This window comes from Branchiostoma belcheri, unplaced genomic scaffold (assembly GCF_001625305.1).
Source record: "Branchiostoma belcheri isolate BF01 breed outbred unplaced genomic scaffold, Haploidv18h27 scaffold26, whole genome shotgun sequence".
Classification (NCBI taxonomy): Eukaryota; Metazoa; Chordata; class Leptocardii; order Amphioxiformes; family Branchiostomatidae; genus Branchiostoma; species Branchiostoma belcheri.
This window is the reverse complement of record NW_017803865.1, coordinates 2928147-2944249: the sequence shown is the minus strand read 5'-3', so window position 1 is coordinate 2944249 and position 16103 is coordinate 2928147. Positions and strand designations below refer to the sequence as shown.

Genomic DNA, 16103 nt, shown 5'->3' with positions numbered 1-16103 from the left:
TTGGTCCAGACTCCTACATTTGTACCAACTCCATAGACATATAATACTGTACATATACATGATGGTTACAATAATTTTGAATTTGGCCTATTAACAGTATTGTCAATGACATCCAGTTTCAAGGCCAATTCACTGTGTTTGATTCAGTTTTTCAAGACAAATTCAAGGTGTTGGTGCAGTTTTTAAAGGCCAATTCACTGTATTTGATTTAGTTTTTTTAAGGTAAAACCACATGGTATTTGATTCAGCTTTCTGCTTCTGGTTTAAAAGCTGGGCAACACAAGAAGTATGTGAGGAATCTCACCTGGAGCGCAGATGCAGTCCTCAGGTGCGACTAACACCTGCGGCGGCTCGCCCTCGACCTTTGCCCTGCAGACCACAGACATGGTTCGGCGGCTGGCGATGCTGTAACCAACCAGGTTCTGCGCCAGAACTCGGAACTCGTACGCATCACCCTCCACTAGGCCTGCGGTGGACAATCGCAACAAGCAAGCATGAATATTTGTCAGCAAACTTTTCGTGTAAATTTCTAAATTATAGCTGTAATAAAACTGTACTAAAAATAGTCTAATGTTAATGTTATTGTTACTGTATGATTTTTTATAATTGTATTACTACCAGCTTTATAGGACTACCTAGTAAGTAATCTTTAGCAGCTGAAAAAAGATGGCGGAAGTCATCTGAAAGCTTCAGATCTGTGCTTCATTTCTTAGTTCTGTGTATCAGTTTGATTCCATCCTTTTAGTTGTTCTTTATGTAACTCAAGGAAGATTAGCTGCATGTGACAATGCATGAAAACTAATAGTTATGTAGGAAAGTTAACAAGATATCCAAAGTATCCAACTAAAGTACTTGGAACTGAAACTAGGGCTTGAAATACTTCTTCAACTGATGATATTCTAGTAAAGAAATAAAAGAAATAAAGAAGCCCACCTGTGACGACGAATGTAGTAGTAGAGATGGTGTAGGATGAAGTACAGACGACCCAGCGGCGGGTGCCGACCTTACGGCACTGGATGATGTAACCCGTGATCGGGGTTCCTCCGTCGCCGTCAGGCGCCTGGAAGTTTATCGTTGCCGTGGTAGCGGTTACCGCGACGACCTCGGGTTCGCCCTCTGGTCGGGGGGGTCGGCCCTTCATGTCGCGGGTGAGCACGGCCTCGGACATTGGGCTTGGCTCGCTCAGGCCCGCGGCGTTCTCCGCGAGGACGCGGAACTCGTACTCGTTGTCTGCCACTAAAGCGGTGATGGTGTAGGTCTGGACCAGGATGGACGTCTTGTTCACACGCACCCAGCGGCCCACTGTCTTCTCACGTCTGGGGAGGGAAGGAAGGAAGGAATGAAGAGTTATTAAACGTGACAGTGTAGGTCTGGACCAGGATGGACGTCTTGTTTACACGCACCCAGCGTCCGACGGTCTTCTCACGTCTGGGAGGGAAGGAAGGAAGGAATGAAGAATAACTGAGCAAAAATATAAATAAAACACAATGCAGATGTACAATCTTTGAACTGAGTTGTCCAAATTTAATCATAGATGCAACTAAACAGAACCCAAAGATAGTATAGGATAGTATATAATAAGCATTGGTTTCGCAAAATAAAAATCACAGTTACCTGTCGATGTGATATCCGGTGATGGGAGCACCGTTCTCCTCAAGAGGTTTCTCCCAGAACAGGGAGATCGTCTCCCGGGTAACGTTGGTGATTTCTGGCGCGCTCGGCGGAGCGCCTGGTGGACGGACCGGGCTCATTGGGACCACGGCCTCGGCAATGGTTAGAGCATCGCTGCTGCCAACCTGTAGTGGTAGTGATTGGTTTATTTCTCATTAACAAATTCACAGTCTTGTAGTGCGCACGTCATGAACTGTCGTTTATACCTCGTGCTTTGAAGATTTTATCTCAGCATTCTACATAGTGGTATATTGATTTTATATAAATAATCTGTAAATATGGCTCTTTTAATTATTATGACTGTATTATATGAATTCTGTAAATTGGTGATCAATGACCAGATTTTAATATTATATCTCTGTCATTTTAACTTATTGGATAGTCCATGATACGTGCAGTGTTTGTGAAAATTCGACATATTTCATGTACCATATGATTGTGTGACATGCCAGCCGATTTTAAATAAACTGAAACTGACAGTTGCACTGAATTGCACTGAAAATACAAACCATCTAATACACACTCAGCTAACTGTGTACAAATGATTTTAAATTGAAACACCAAAATGTCTGATGCACATAGCAACTTTTAACATTTTGTATTACTTGCCTCGCACCCTCCTCTTAGTGCTGGCCTAGGCTTTACCAATTTTTCATCTTGTATGATTGAATGTACATTGCAATAAGATGATTTTAAATGCCCTATCTAGAAGAATTGTAGGGATAAAATTTTTACCTTGTTCTCGGCCGTGACGCGGAAGAAGTACTCCACGCCCTCGTCCAGCCCGGTTACGGTGTATGTCGTCGTGGAAACGTGGGCGGTCACCATGCGCCAGACGCGCTGCGTCGCCTCCCTCATCTCCACCACGTAGTGAGTGACCGGCGTGTTGCCCTCGTCCTCAGGAGTTTCCCAGGACAGCGTGGCTTGTGTCGCGGTGACGTCGGTCGCCTTGAGTGTTCCGGCGGGCGCGGAGGGCTTGTCCATGACAACCACGTGGATGGTGGCCGTGCAGCTTCCCTCCTCGTTAATCAGACGCAGGTCGTAACGACCAGCATCGTACCTCTCCACCTGGGGTGTAAAGATTCAGATTTTTCTTTTAGCTTTGGATGTTCATATTTACAAAATATGTAGCACTACAAGAAGTGCTGTGAAGACCTAGTCAAGTAAATGTAAATAGTAGTACAAGACATAGCATAGACATAGTAGGACATTTACACTGAGGCAGTCTTAAAACCACAAATTGAACACATTTATTACAATCATTCAATTTGGTTAAAGGAAAATACTTTGCAGAAAGAGATAAAAATGTAGATTGTAGAGTTCAGCAACGCATACATTATGTAACTTAGACCCAATATTACTTAACCTGATGTGTTTGAATATTTACACAACAATTACATGTACTAAACTGTATAATACAACAAGCATTAGCAGTCATCAGCAGTCATTAAGGTACAATATTTATTATCCAATAATACAAGAGTAACTGTTTTTACCTGCTTGATGACAAGCTGAGTGGAGATCTCGGTGTCGCTGAACATGACGCGGTGAGTCTGCACCAGGTTTCCTCCGTTGTGTCGCCACCTGGCACACGGGGCGGGGCGGCCGGACACGGGCACGTACAGCCTCAACACACTGCCAACCTGGCAGGGTACAGGGTACAAGATGTCAGATGTCAGAAGGCTTAGAACTGTATAAAATTATACATGCATTGTATTTAGAAGCTTGGCACAATCATAGGACGGAAGGATACAAAATAAATTGTATTTTAGCAGCAAAGTTTGGAAAAACTCTCCTTTTTGTGTTATGTGGTAAACTTAAGCTGCTGACCTTTCAAGATTCAAGATGACTTTCAAGACATACAAAAAGGAAGACAAGAAGAAGCTAGCAAGCTCAGAGACTAACAATGATCTACACGACTTTGTAGCAAACTTAAGAAACAATCTTAAGAAGTTGAGACAGACCTTAACGCGGACAGGCCTCTTGAGGTTCTCGTCCAGTTCTGCGACGGGCGGTACCCCGGCCATCTCGTCAGGCAGGGTGACGATGGTGACCTCGCTGGGCTGGCTCACCCCGCCCTTGTTCACGGCGCGCGTACGGAAGCAGTACGGCTTGCAGGTCTGCAGGTCACGTACGATCGCCAGACGCTTCTCCAGCGGCTTGGCGCTGGTCTTCATCCACTGCTCGGTCTCTGCAGGGCGAACCTGGAGGAGGAGTAGTAGAGAAGGGTTTATTTCTCTAAAAACAACAGTCTTGTTGTGGCCCTATATAGAGCCGAATTGTCAGTAATACTCATAATGTATAAAAGGCAATCAAACCTACTATATGATACTATACAATACAGAAACCTAGTGTAATACTATATAATACAGCCAAATCTTGTATGATAATGTTGTCAGTTTCTGTAACTTGGATCTTTATCTTAAAGACTATATTTTGGTCACCTGTCCAAAGTAGTCAAGTTTGTTTTTTTTGGAGACCACAGTAACTATAGATGGGCTTGACTGCAAAGGCACATTACAAGGGAGCACATTGCATTACAAGATGTTATAACAGATGTGCACATACCTCCATGTAGTATCCAGTGATGGGAGCTCCTCCGATGTTAGCCGGGTCGTTCCACTTCAGCTGCACAGAGTACTTTGCCATCTTGACGATCTCCGGTGCACCTGGAGGTCCCGGTGGGTCGATGGGTTTCTTCGCTTGCACGAAAGCTGTGGCCTCGCACGGTGTGCCTGTATATAGCCATAATACAGTAGTTAATCTTCTTTATTTGAAACATTTTGAACTAGAAACTTATTCCCAAGGGAGGGATGTAATATTAATAAGTACAATTATATCTTGTCACTACTGTATATATGAAGAAATCACACCAGGACTTAAACAGTTGAACTGGAGACTAATTCCCAAGGAAGATTTAAAATTAACCCCTGCTGGTGTTGCTTTTGGTTGAAGCAATCAACACCTAATACCATGCATAAGTAGATGGTTTATCTTTAAAACACAGTGAAATATTACAATTGATATCTCATACATGTAGGTTTTGTAAGTTTTCTCTGGTATGGTTTGAAATGCCCTATGTACTACAATGTCCAGTATCTTGCCAGTACTGCGTACCTGCTCCGGCCTTATTGACGGCGCTGACGCGATGAGAGTACCACAGTCCTTCGATGAGCTGCTCGGACTTGTAGTAGAGGGTCTGGATGTACTCCTTGGTGCACTTGACCCAGCGTTTGCCCGACTTCTCGCGCCTCTCGATGAGGTAACCGATGATCGGGCTTCCGCCATCGAACTCGGGTTCTGCCCAATTCACAACCATGGAGGTAGCCTGGACATCGGTTATCTAAGTGAAGGAAAGAGTGAATGAATGAATGAATGAATGCTTTATTCAAGTTAAAAATTTGCAACCATTTTGCTAATTTGTGGATTTCACTACAATACTTGGTACTTTCTAAAAGCCAATGGTAGCATTTACATTCATAATATAAAACGTCCTTTGCATAAATATGCAACAATTCCATTGTAAAGTTTCCATTACAAATGATTAGAAAAGGGTAACAAGTAATAAAAACCTAAGTATCTACTAGATGTTAATGTTTATTAGGAATCTCCATTAGTAATACAATGTTTGTTTACTAGTCTTCCTGGAGTCCTTTAACTTTACATTTAAAACATAAAATATAATCAATTACAAAGTTAACTTAATAGCTACAATTACAATAGATAATAATATTTAATAAAGTATTTTTTTTTGCAAACAGTACACAGATCTATAACTTCCTTAGCAACATAAGGCACAAGACCTTTAAGTCGGTGAGAACTGTGTACACTGTATAGTATACATGTATAATCAGAATGAAAGTCAGCCATTCCCACCTTGGCGTTTTGAGGAGCAGTTGGCTCTTCAAACGGCTTCCTGGGGATGATCTTGTCCGTGGTGTAGGCGCGGCCGGTACCGAACTTGTTCTCAGCCATGATCTTAAAGCGGTACTCACGGTTGTGCACAAGGCCTGGGAGTGAAGGAAGGAAGGAAGGAAGGAAGGAAGGAAGGAAGGAAGGAAGGAAGGAATGATTGAAGCTTTATATTGGTGTCTAAAGCTTTACATGTCAAGTTAAGTACATGTCTAGGCTCTTATGGGCTACTACTACTTATAAGACGACAAAAGAATATACAAAATGTATCAAGAGAACAGAAGAGCAGATTGACATAATCACCCAAAATTGAACAAAAAATAGAAACAAAGTACAATTCAGGTGTACAGAGTGAACAATCATTGAACTGATAATGTCAAATCATAGAATGCAAATAAACAGAGTTCGTAGATAAGATTAAAGCAAATATTTTCATAAACCAACAGAAAATGTTGTAGATGAGATATAAGAGCAGAAACTGGTACAGAAGTAACAGAAGGAAAAGAAAGTTCTTCCTACCTGTGATTCTGCATGTTGTGCGCAGGCAGGTTGTGACATACTGGAACGACGTGCTTCCAGCCTCCGCCTTCTCTATCAGGTAGTTAGTGATCGGGCTGCCGCCATCGTCGTTGGGAACCTCCCAAGCGAGGGTGACGGAGTTCGGAGAGAGGTCCTTGATTCTGATTGGTCCTCTGGGCGAGTCGGGCTTGTCCATGACGTTGATCTTGAAGGTTTCCTTGGCTCCGCCGACGCTGTTTGAATAAATGAAAAGATTATGAAATGAATGAATGAAAGGTTTATTCATCAAAACACGTATCAACATTTTACATGCAATTTGAAAAATACATGCAAAAGTAGAAGATAACATTTTCAAAGCAAATAAAATGCATAATGTTTACCTTCACATATGGTCTGCTCTAAATAAGACTGTTAATTCTCACTCAAAGACATTCATATGGTCAGACAGGAGACAGTCTAAATCACTCCTGCTATAAGATTGCAACAGGATGTAACCCAACACTAGTTACCATGGTGACAGATGTCTGGTTCAGGTCATTGACCTTATTGGTTTGGAGAGGAAGAAGAAACAGAGCAAAAACAATTATGTTTTTCTTCTGTGAAAGTGTCCTGTTTTTCTTTTTTTCCTTCTGGGATAGGAAAAAAAAGATACCTGTTCTTCAGGATAACTGAATAGTCCCCGGTATCGGTCCTCTCAGCCCTCTTGATGAACAACGCGACGCGGCGGTCGGTCTGCTCGAAGTCGTTGCGCTTCGTGCGGCGCATCTCGTAGCTGCCCTTCATCCACATCACGGTCGGACGCGGCTTACCGGTCACGGGAACATCCACTAGGATGTTGGCTCCGGCACGCACCTAGAGTGGGGTAAAATTGCAATTATCATAAAGCTTACTAATAGATAATATTGCCGAGAAGTTCTTAGAATATTCAATTGTTCCACTCGTCATCATTCACTTTTCTTTGCATTGTTTCATGTTGCAATATCAACTCTAGGGCAGGAACTTGCAAATAAAACTTTTATATACGAGTCATACATTGTAATCATGTTATCTAGTTATTAGTATATTTTATTGCTCACTTATCATTATTTTATGTTTCTTTCTTTATTTCTTTATTTGAATTTACCACATGCAAAAACAAGTGGAAGGGAGGACAAAACAGGTGTATCAACGCCTTTACAAGTTGTCCTCCCAAACCTGAACATTCAATGATAATACAAAACAATACGGAAGTAAGTCAAACAATAAACATTAGACATCAAAAATCAGTAGACATGAAATATACAATTCGGTAAAAATGTTGAAAGAACTAGTTGTTGACTCAAACAGGAGTGAACTCCAACAAGCCTCATTGCTTCATTTCCACAATGTTTTCTTTAAATTCGTACTTTTTATTCATACTTTGTAGTTGTTTTCAACATGTGCAAATAAGTAGACTTAGAAAAAGAAAAACCGAATCCCGTACCTGGTAGAAGGAGTCAGTCATCTTGATGACAGCTCGTCCTTACAGAGTTACTAGGAGTCTATCTGACATTACTGTCACAGTGTTATTTTTGTGTTTTAGACTTGTTCATTATGTATTGTACTACTGATTTTATCATGAATATACACCAAGTCTCGTACCTGGTAGAATGAGTCAGTCATCTTGATGACAGGCAGTGACAGTTCGTCCTTACAGAGCACGGTGTCGGTCTCGATTGGTTCGCTGGCGCCCACGTTGTTGCGTGCGGTGATGCGGAAGCGGTACTCGTGACCCTCCATGATTCCCTCGGTCACCGTGTACTCCAGACCACGCACCATGCACACGCGACGCCAGTCGTTCACGTTAGTGTCGTAAACCTGTCAGAAAATGAAACAAAAGGTTTGAGTGAGCGGTGATCCTGAAGCGGTAAGCATGATGTCCTCGGTCACCGTGTACTCCAGACCACGCACCATGCACACACGACGCCAGTCGTTCACGTTAGTGTCGTAAACCTGTCAGAAAATGAAACAAAAGGTTTGAGTGAGCGGTGATCCTGAAGCGGTAAGCATGATACCCTCGGTCACCGTGTACTCCAGACCGCGCACCATGCACACGCGACGCCAGTCGTTCACGTTAGTGTCACGTTAAACCTGTGAGGAAGTAAACCACAAGTAGATTTCAGTAATCATGCTAACTCTGACCTGGTAATCTGATTTGTAATTATACACATTGAAAATTGGTCTCAGTTTTTTTGTACACCTTTTATGAAAAAAAAAACATTTGACTAACAATTCTTCTATCCTACCAGTCTGATTTGTCATACTTGCTTACAATTTCCTTGAAGGTCTATATCAAATTCCTTCTAACATTCCGAATGATTTTTGTTACTACACAGCTTATCTTGAATTATTTTGTTCGTCTTGTGCTTTCCTTTTCTCTATTTTGTAATGTCCTTAGTTTGTCTTGATGACATCAACTTTGAACTTAAGTGTAGTATTTGATCATGATGTCTTGTCAGTAAATGGTATAATAATGAAAACAACAACAAAACCCACCTCGATGAGGTAAGACTGTATCTTGTTGCCGTAGTCATTAACAGGAGTTGTCCACTTCAGGGCAACGGTCCTGGATGTAACCTCCAGAATCTTCACGCTGGACGGTGGGTCGGGAAGCCTGATGGGATCCTCGGCCGCGACCGGAGCTGCAAGATTCAAGTTCAAGGTGTCTTTAATGTATAAACTTTTGCAGTGAATAACTTTTGCAGTCACTGAATTTTTTTTTTCTAATCAGTGCAAAGTGAACCTGATATCAACATTGTATATCGATTTTCGGTTCAACATAATGTCACATCAATTCCCCTCGCTTAAGTACACAGCACATTCCATCCCAAACTATCAAATACATTATACATAATACACAATTGCATGGTAAATAATTGTCATAAAGTAAAAAATCTCTTAAGAGGAGTTCAACAAGAATTGCAGTCAATTTACATTTTTTCACACTGACATAAAATGTTGCACATAATTTTGATTGTCGACAAAACTTGAAATAATTACAAAGAGATGTAGTATTGCTCTTAAAACTACAATTTATTGTTCAGTTACAACATTTAAAATCTCATACCTTCCATCTCGCAGGGTTCACCGATGCCGTACTCGTTCTCGGGTAAGACGCGGAAGTAGTACTTGTTGCTCTCCACCATGTTGCGGATGATACAGATGGGTTTGGGATTCTTGACGGAGATGGTGGACCAGGTCTGCCTGCTCATCTCACGACGCTCGACGATGTAGTTTGTCACCTGAAGTAAAAGAGAAGGATGATGATTAACCACTTTAAAGGCTTATCATTTATTTTTCACTCTTAACTCTTTCACTCTCTACACGTTGTAATTGTTTGTAATGAATTATAATTATTGATTTTTTTAACATACATAATCTGACATACTATTTCCACAGATTTCATGCTGCATTGCCACATTCTGTAACACATTGCCAGTTGAATGAAATAAATCTAAAAAAGTTACATTTTTGGTCACTTAAACACTTAAAATACAAGGGCTAAATCAAAAGGAAATCACATAATAGAATAGTGTTAAATTCATGGAGATGGAGATACTAATAAAACAATGACGATCCTAATATAACAAATAAACAAACAAGCAAACAAACCTCGCTGCCTCCATCCAGCTCAGGCATCTCCCAGGTGAGCATGCAGGACTTGGAGCTGACGTCCTTGGCCCGCAGGTTCCTCGGCTTCCCAGGCGTGTCCAGGATACGCACGGAGACCGTTGCCTGGGCAACGCCCGTGTCGTTCTTGAGCGTGATGGTGTACTTTCCGACGTCGGTGCGGTTCGTGTCGTCGATGAGGAACTCGGAGGCGTAGGGAGAGTTGTTGATGATGGCTCGGTTGGTGAGCTCCTCCTCACCCTCCTTGGTCCAGACCACCTTTAAGTTAATGTACCAGATGAAATTAGTTAATGTTCTACCATTCCTAAGTTTGTAGGTGTACATAGTTCTCACTAGGCCTCCCTAGGCTGTGATTTGGACCCTCTGTGCTGTGATTTAGCCCCACACACTGTGTTATAACCAGCGTCGGGGTGTTTTTTTGGGAGAACCTTGAAGTTCATAAATCTTTAAAAAATAAATTGAAAATACAACTTAAAATTGAAGCTATAACAAAGGGAAAACATTATCGGTACAAAATCTGTCCCTCAATAAGCAAGACATAGTGTCTCAGGGGGTTATGAGTTTAAACCAGACTTCAACAGCTGAAGGGACTACCCATGTGTTTCAAAGATTAACAAACAAAATTTGACAAAAACTGACCTCGGGTGTGGGTTTGCCGTGGATGGGGACGTACAGCCGTAGCGGATTTCCGGCGCGAACGATCACGACCCGGCGCAGACTCACGTCCAGCTCGATGGTCGGAGACACCTGCATGTCCTTCGCGGTCACCACGCCGGTCACCTCCGCTGGCTCACTCATACCCGCGATGTTCACCGCGCTCACCTGGAGGGAGGGAAGGAACGAATGAATGAACAAATGAGGGTTTATTAGATATACTTAACACAGAAGATACAATTGTTTTGCAAGACTTGTATGCCAAGAAACTCATATTCTGATATCTTTGTGTGTTTAAGGGTTTCAGACATAATAGTTTGTCTAGTATTTAGTCTCCTTCTATGAACCTCAACTGCAATGAATGAATGAATGAATGAATGAATTAAGCTTCATTAGATGTACTCATCACAGATTTGTATGCCAAGAAACTCATATACTTTTTTGGGGGTTTAAGGGTTTCAGGCATAATGGTTTGAGTATTAAGTCTCCTTCTATGCACCTCAACCATAAAATGAATAAACAAAGGACTAAAGCTTCTGGTACAGAAGTAAGAAAGTTACCTGGAAGTAGTACTCAGCCCCAGCCTTCAGGTCGCAGGCTGTCCATTCTGTGATGTGGATGACCTCCTCCTGGTGAGCTCTCACCCAGACGTTACTGTCCGTCTTCCTGCTCTCCATCACGTAGCCGATGATGGGCGCCCCGCCGTCGTAGCGAGGTGGTCCCCACGACAGCGACACGGTGGAGCGGGTGGTGTCGGTTACGGTTGGTCTGACCGGTGGAGCCGGCTTGTTGGCTGGCTCGCGGGCGGTCACCAAGGCTGAGGGCGGGCTGGGCTTGCTCGAACCTAGTAGAATGGTTTATTATGACATTATTATTAAGTATGGTGGTTTGTGTTAATGTTATTTGACTGTGTGGTAGTTGTCATTTTTATCAGTTGCAGCCCAAAGGTTGAATTGATGAAGCAATATTACACAAATTGGCTGCAAAACATTAAAAAAACATTTTCTACACAGGCTAAAATCAAAAGGAAAAAGTTTAATGGTCAGCATATAAAAAACATTTTTACTACTAAAATCAAAGAACCCACATATTATAGAAGAAGTGGGTAAATTCGTCTTCCACTGCCTACAAAAAAGAAGTCAAACCCAGTAAAACTAGTACCATGCATGTTGTAGAATATAGTATAATGCTAGACGTAGATATACTCTCACATACCACTGTATTTTCTTTCTTATGTTGTTTGTAACTGCAATTAGCCCTCGGGCATGTATTTGCAATAAACTTTCAATAAACTTTCAATTGTAATTATCAACCAGTCATATATTATTATATGTACACAATGATTCGGTTATAATATTGAAATACTTTTAATAAAATCAGATAGCAAATCTAACCTGCAACGTTGAAGGCGATCACGTGGAACTCGTAGTCGATTCCCTCGCGTAGCCCGCTCACCCACATCCTCTTGTCTGTCGTCGGTTCTTTTGTTGCTGCAATCCAGCGGTAGCTGTTCTTATCCTTGTACTCCAGGATGTATCCATCGATGTCGGTGCCACCGGTGTCTTTCGGCGGCTGCCAGGACACGTAGATCGCATCCGCGCTGATGTCTAGAATCTCCGGAGGCAGCATGCCGGATGGAGGTTTGTACGGGCTGACGATCTTGACTGGTTTAGTCTCGACGAAGGCGCCGGTCTCGGCGTTCATGTTGATTGCAGCCACGCGGAACACGTACTCGTGGGCCTTGGACACAAGACATCAGAAACTTTATTATCAACATTCAATTTGGCAGATTGGCAAATCTGAATCGTCGCTAATTTACAAGTGTCAATATAAAAATTCTCGTAGAAATACAAACTTTAAGAGAAACATTTAGTAAAATATAACATCATTGTACAATATACTAAATAAATGCAATATTAAAAATAAAGGAACCAAATTACAGATATACACACCTTGGTGAGTTTGCGTATGGTGATGGTTGTCATGCGGATGTGCAGGGTGGCTGTCACCTGTTCCCACAGGCGCCGGCTGCAGTCTCTCTTCTCTACACAGTACCTAAAGATGTGGGAGGGTAAATTTCATTCTTAAGTCTTATTTTTTGTTTCCTACAGATTGTCTAAAATTTGTCTTCACCTACATATCTTTATCTACATATCAATTTATACAGTTTTTGGATAAATACCGGGTATTTAAATACAGATACCGTTATAATTAGTCACTGACAAAAAGTAATGGGTTGTGGATGCTACTTGAAACGTCTTCAAAGTTGTCAACATCTATCCAGTCGCTTGTGTCACAAACTGTTTTCTTGTGCATATATATGCATCTCATTAGTAATACCTGTATGTCTAAAATCCATAGAAGTAATCTCTACTTTTACTTAGAAACAAACCAGAGTGACTGGTCGAAAGCTCTAGGTTCAAGAACTTCTTTTGGATCAAAAGTTTTAACTTTAAACAACAAACAAACAAACAAACAAACACACCTCATGAGAGGCTTGCCACCGTCGTCAGTGGGCATGTCCCACTCCAGTGTAGCAGAGTCGTGTGTGACGGCCGACACCCGCATGTTCAGAACCTTCCCGGGCTTGTCCAGCACGTTCACCATGATGGGGACAACCTTGTCTCCTCCCTCGTTCTTCAGGGTCACCACGTACTTCCCGGAGTCCGCGCGCTCGCAGTTCTTAATTGTCACCTGGGAGGGAAGGAGGGAATGAAGCTTTATTAAACGTGTCCTGTATTTTTGTGTCCATCCCAAGTGGGCTGTAATATAAGACTTCAGAAAAAAGTATCAAAACGTATATGTTACATACATGTACGGATTGGCATAATTGTGTCTTGGGTTTCAGCCCATGTGTGCTTATAAGACACCAGAAGAAGATACAAAATATATGGTACATAACTCAAGAGAGCAAAGGTACAGACTGACATAACCAAAACTGAACGAAAATATCAATAATTAATAAAAATACAATGCAGCTGTACAGAATGAACAATCATAATCCAAACTGTGTCTCTATAATTATATATTTTGTCTGACCCTAACATGTCTCAAAAACCGCCAATTTTAGCTTCTCATGCTAAAGAAAGGTTAACAAAAAATTCCTTGAACTCAGATGTCAAACCATATTCTGAATGCAGATAAACAGAGTCTGTAGATAATAATGAGAGATGTCCCACCTTAGTGTGTGTGGCTGTAGTGTCGATACTGCAGCGGTCGGTCAGGCGGACAATCTTGTCATCCTTGGTCCAGGACAGGCTCGGAGTAGGCTTGCCTCCATACGCTACGTTCAGGACAACCGTCTTTCCAGCATTGTCCTCAATCTGGGTGAATGAATGAATGTCAAATTTGAATAAAGGGTTTATCTGATCATTAGGATCAGCCATTGAAAGTTCCTCACAGCCACTGACTGAATTACATACTTGTTACAAGAATTGCATTATATGTTCAAAGTCAAAAATCAATCAAAAAGCTAAGGTGTACATGAGACATAGCGGGATATTCTATTATTAAAAATTTTGTATCTGATTATTTGACAGCAGAAAAATAGGGAAAAGTACTGAAAGATGCTCTGTATATTAAGCAGATGATGTGTTTCCTGAACTGTATTGTACATTGAGTGCTCTTTTAACCTAATTCTTAGAGGTACTGTTTTGAACACCATTCTTGTAACACTGACTTTACAGAATTCAGGGAAGACACTGCCAATGTATGTTTCAAATTGTAAGAAACAATGAATAAAAGTAAATGTTAGTTACCTTAGTCTTGTCGGGCACGGCGGATGGCGGCCTGACGTCTTCGCGAGCGATGATGGGGTCGGTCATGGCGCCCGGGCTGGTGTACTCGCCGACGATGGTGCGCACGCGGAACGTGTAGCGGCGGCCGTACAGCAGACCCTTCACCGTAAACTGCTGCTCGATCAGGCTCTCGTAGTTTGCCTTCACCCACTTGGCTTCCTCCACGTCAGACTCACGCTTCTCAACGATGTATCCGGCAACCTGGGATAAAATATTTGATATGGTGTCAGATTGTTACCAGTTTTTGTAATAATTGATCATTAAAACTAGTGTACCACAATGATAGCTAATTTTAAGCTGATTTTAATCCGTTAATAGTTTCATCAGGTTGGTAAGTCACTGAATGAATCCAAAGGTGACAGAAGTGTTGGCTGAATAAAACACTTGGTTGTGTAAAAAGCTGATTTTAATGTTTCATGTAAGCTATACATGCAGTCCAATAGTCCAGTTTCTTATGTTGGAAGTTACAGCTTAAACTTGCTGGTTCACAATGTAGAGTGACTGACGCATATCGTATTTCTGCCAGATTTTACAAAAAAATTGAAGTTGAAAATAAAACAGACCTTCCTGCCCAGTTCAACCTCAGGTTCCTCCCAGGCCAGTGTGCAGGTAGACTTAGAAACATCCACCATCTTCAGGTTCAGCGGGTCCGGTACAGGGTCCCTGGCAATGATGGGCTCGGTGGGCTCCCCAGCCTACATTTTGTAGAAGATTCATAGATTCAAATTTATTGTAATCAACTTGCATGTCACATACAGCATTGCCTGATACGTACACGTGAACTCGCAATTCAGCTCACGGGCTGCGATGAGTTTGTGTCGAATAATAATAAATCATTCTGTAACATGAAATCTGTTAATTCTTCCATTAAAATCTTAAGTCTTACATAATAACGTAATCATATAAAGTTTAGAATAGAGTTAAGTTAAGTTTTTAATCATATAGAAGTTTTTCCAGACAGTTGTTACTTGTCTCCTGTTACTGTATTGCAATGTGTTTTAGTCTTGATTGTAAAAGCAATTAGCCTTCGGGCATGATTTTGCGAATAAAGTTTCTATAAAGCAAATTACACAAAGATATCAGTACATATGTAAAACATATCTAAAGGCAGTTGAAAAACGTTGGCACATACATCAAGAAGATGAAATCAAGCCACTTCAGATATGTGATATTAAAACAGATTAGCTCTAATTATTTATTGGTATTTATTGGTTTATTTGTTTGTATCAACATATCAAAAACATATCTCGCAGCCTTGACATACAGGGCTGAATTCTGATCAAGTTGTTTACAATATAAATTATTAATAGTAGGGAAATACAAATTACAATCATATCGGAATCTACATATTAATATATCACTTTGGTTCGAAAATTAGGTATTTACAATTTTACAATCCTACAAACTATTATTATCAAAAAGCTTCAGAGCTCTGGGAAGAAAGGACAATACGTGCCTCGCTGATGCCAGCTGTGTTCTGAGCAAACAGGCGGAACTGGTAGGAGACTCCCTCGATCAGGCCCTTGGCCTTGAACTCCTTCTTCTGTGTAGCGATCTGTGTGATCCTGTTCCACTGGAAGCCTGGTGTCTTCCTCTCCAGGTAGTAGCCTGCGATACGTCAGTGAAGGTTAGACATCCACGTAATGAGTTACACCAAAAAACAGTTACTCAAGCAACATTCTCCCCTTCCTAGACACCAACACTATTGTAGAGGAAGATGGTAACCTTCGTTTCGAAGTGTACAGGAAACCTACCCACACTGATCAGTACCTGGCCTTTGATTCCCACCACCCTTTGGAACACAAACTAGCAGTGATCAAAACTTCCATCGTGCAGACAACATTGTCACTTCAGACCAAGCCAAAACGGACGAACATAGACACCTCCGTGGTGCCCTGGCTA

General features: G+C 41.6%; 1 protein-coding gene across 1 annotated transcript in view; it reads right to left on the bottom strand.

Moving 5' to 3' along the window:
- LOC109471813 (titin-like) overlaps positions 1-16103 on the bottom strand; it is a 309005-nt gene that overhangs the window by 78617 nt on the left and 214285 nt on the right. Inside the window, 24 exon segments of the mRNA XM_019771168.1 lie at positions 305-466; positions 934-1316; positions 1615-1796; positions 2407-2739; positions 3168-3314; positions 3636-3875; positions 4240-4406; positions 4789-5014; positions 5548-5681; positions 6103-6335; positions 6755-6954; positions 7723-7938; positions 8617-8762; positions 9188-9362; positions 9733-10008; positions 10390-10572; positions 10965-11248; positions 11799-12144; positions 12357-12459; positions 12890-13098; positions 13584-13727; positions 14163-14402; positions 14765-14896; positions 15658-15809. Coding sequence (XP_019626727.1) covers positions 305-466; positions 934-1316; positions 1615-1796; positions 2407-2739; positions 3168-3314; positions 3636-3875; positions 4240-4406; positions 4789-5014; positions 5548-5681; positions 6103-6335; positions 6755-6954; positions 7723-7938; positions 8617-8762; positions 9188-9362; positions 9733-10008; positions 10390-10572; positions 10965-11248; positions 11799-12144; positions 12357-12459; positions 12890-13098; positions 13584-13727; positions 14163-14402; positions 14765-14896; positions 15658-15809 — 5013 coding nt within the window.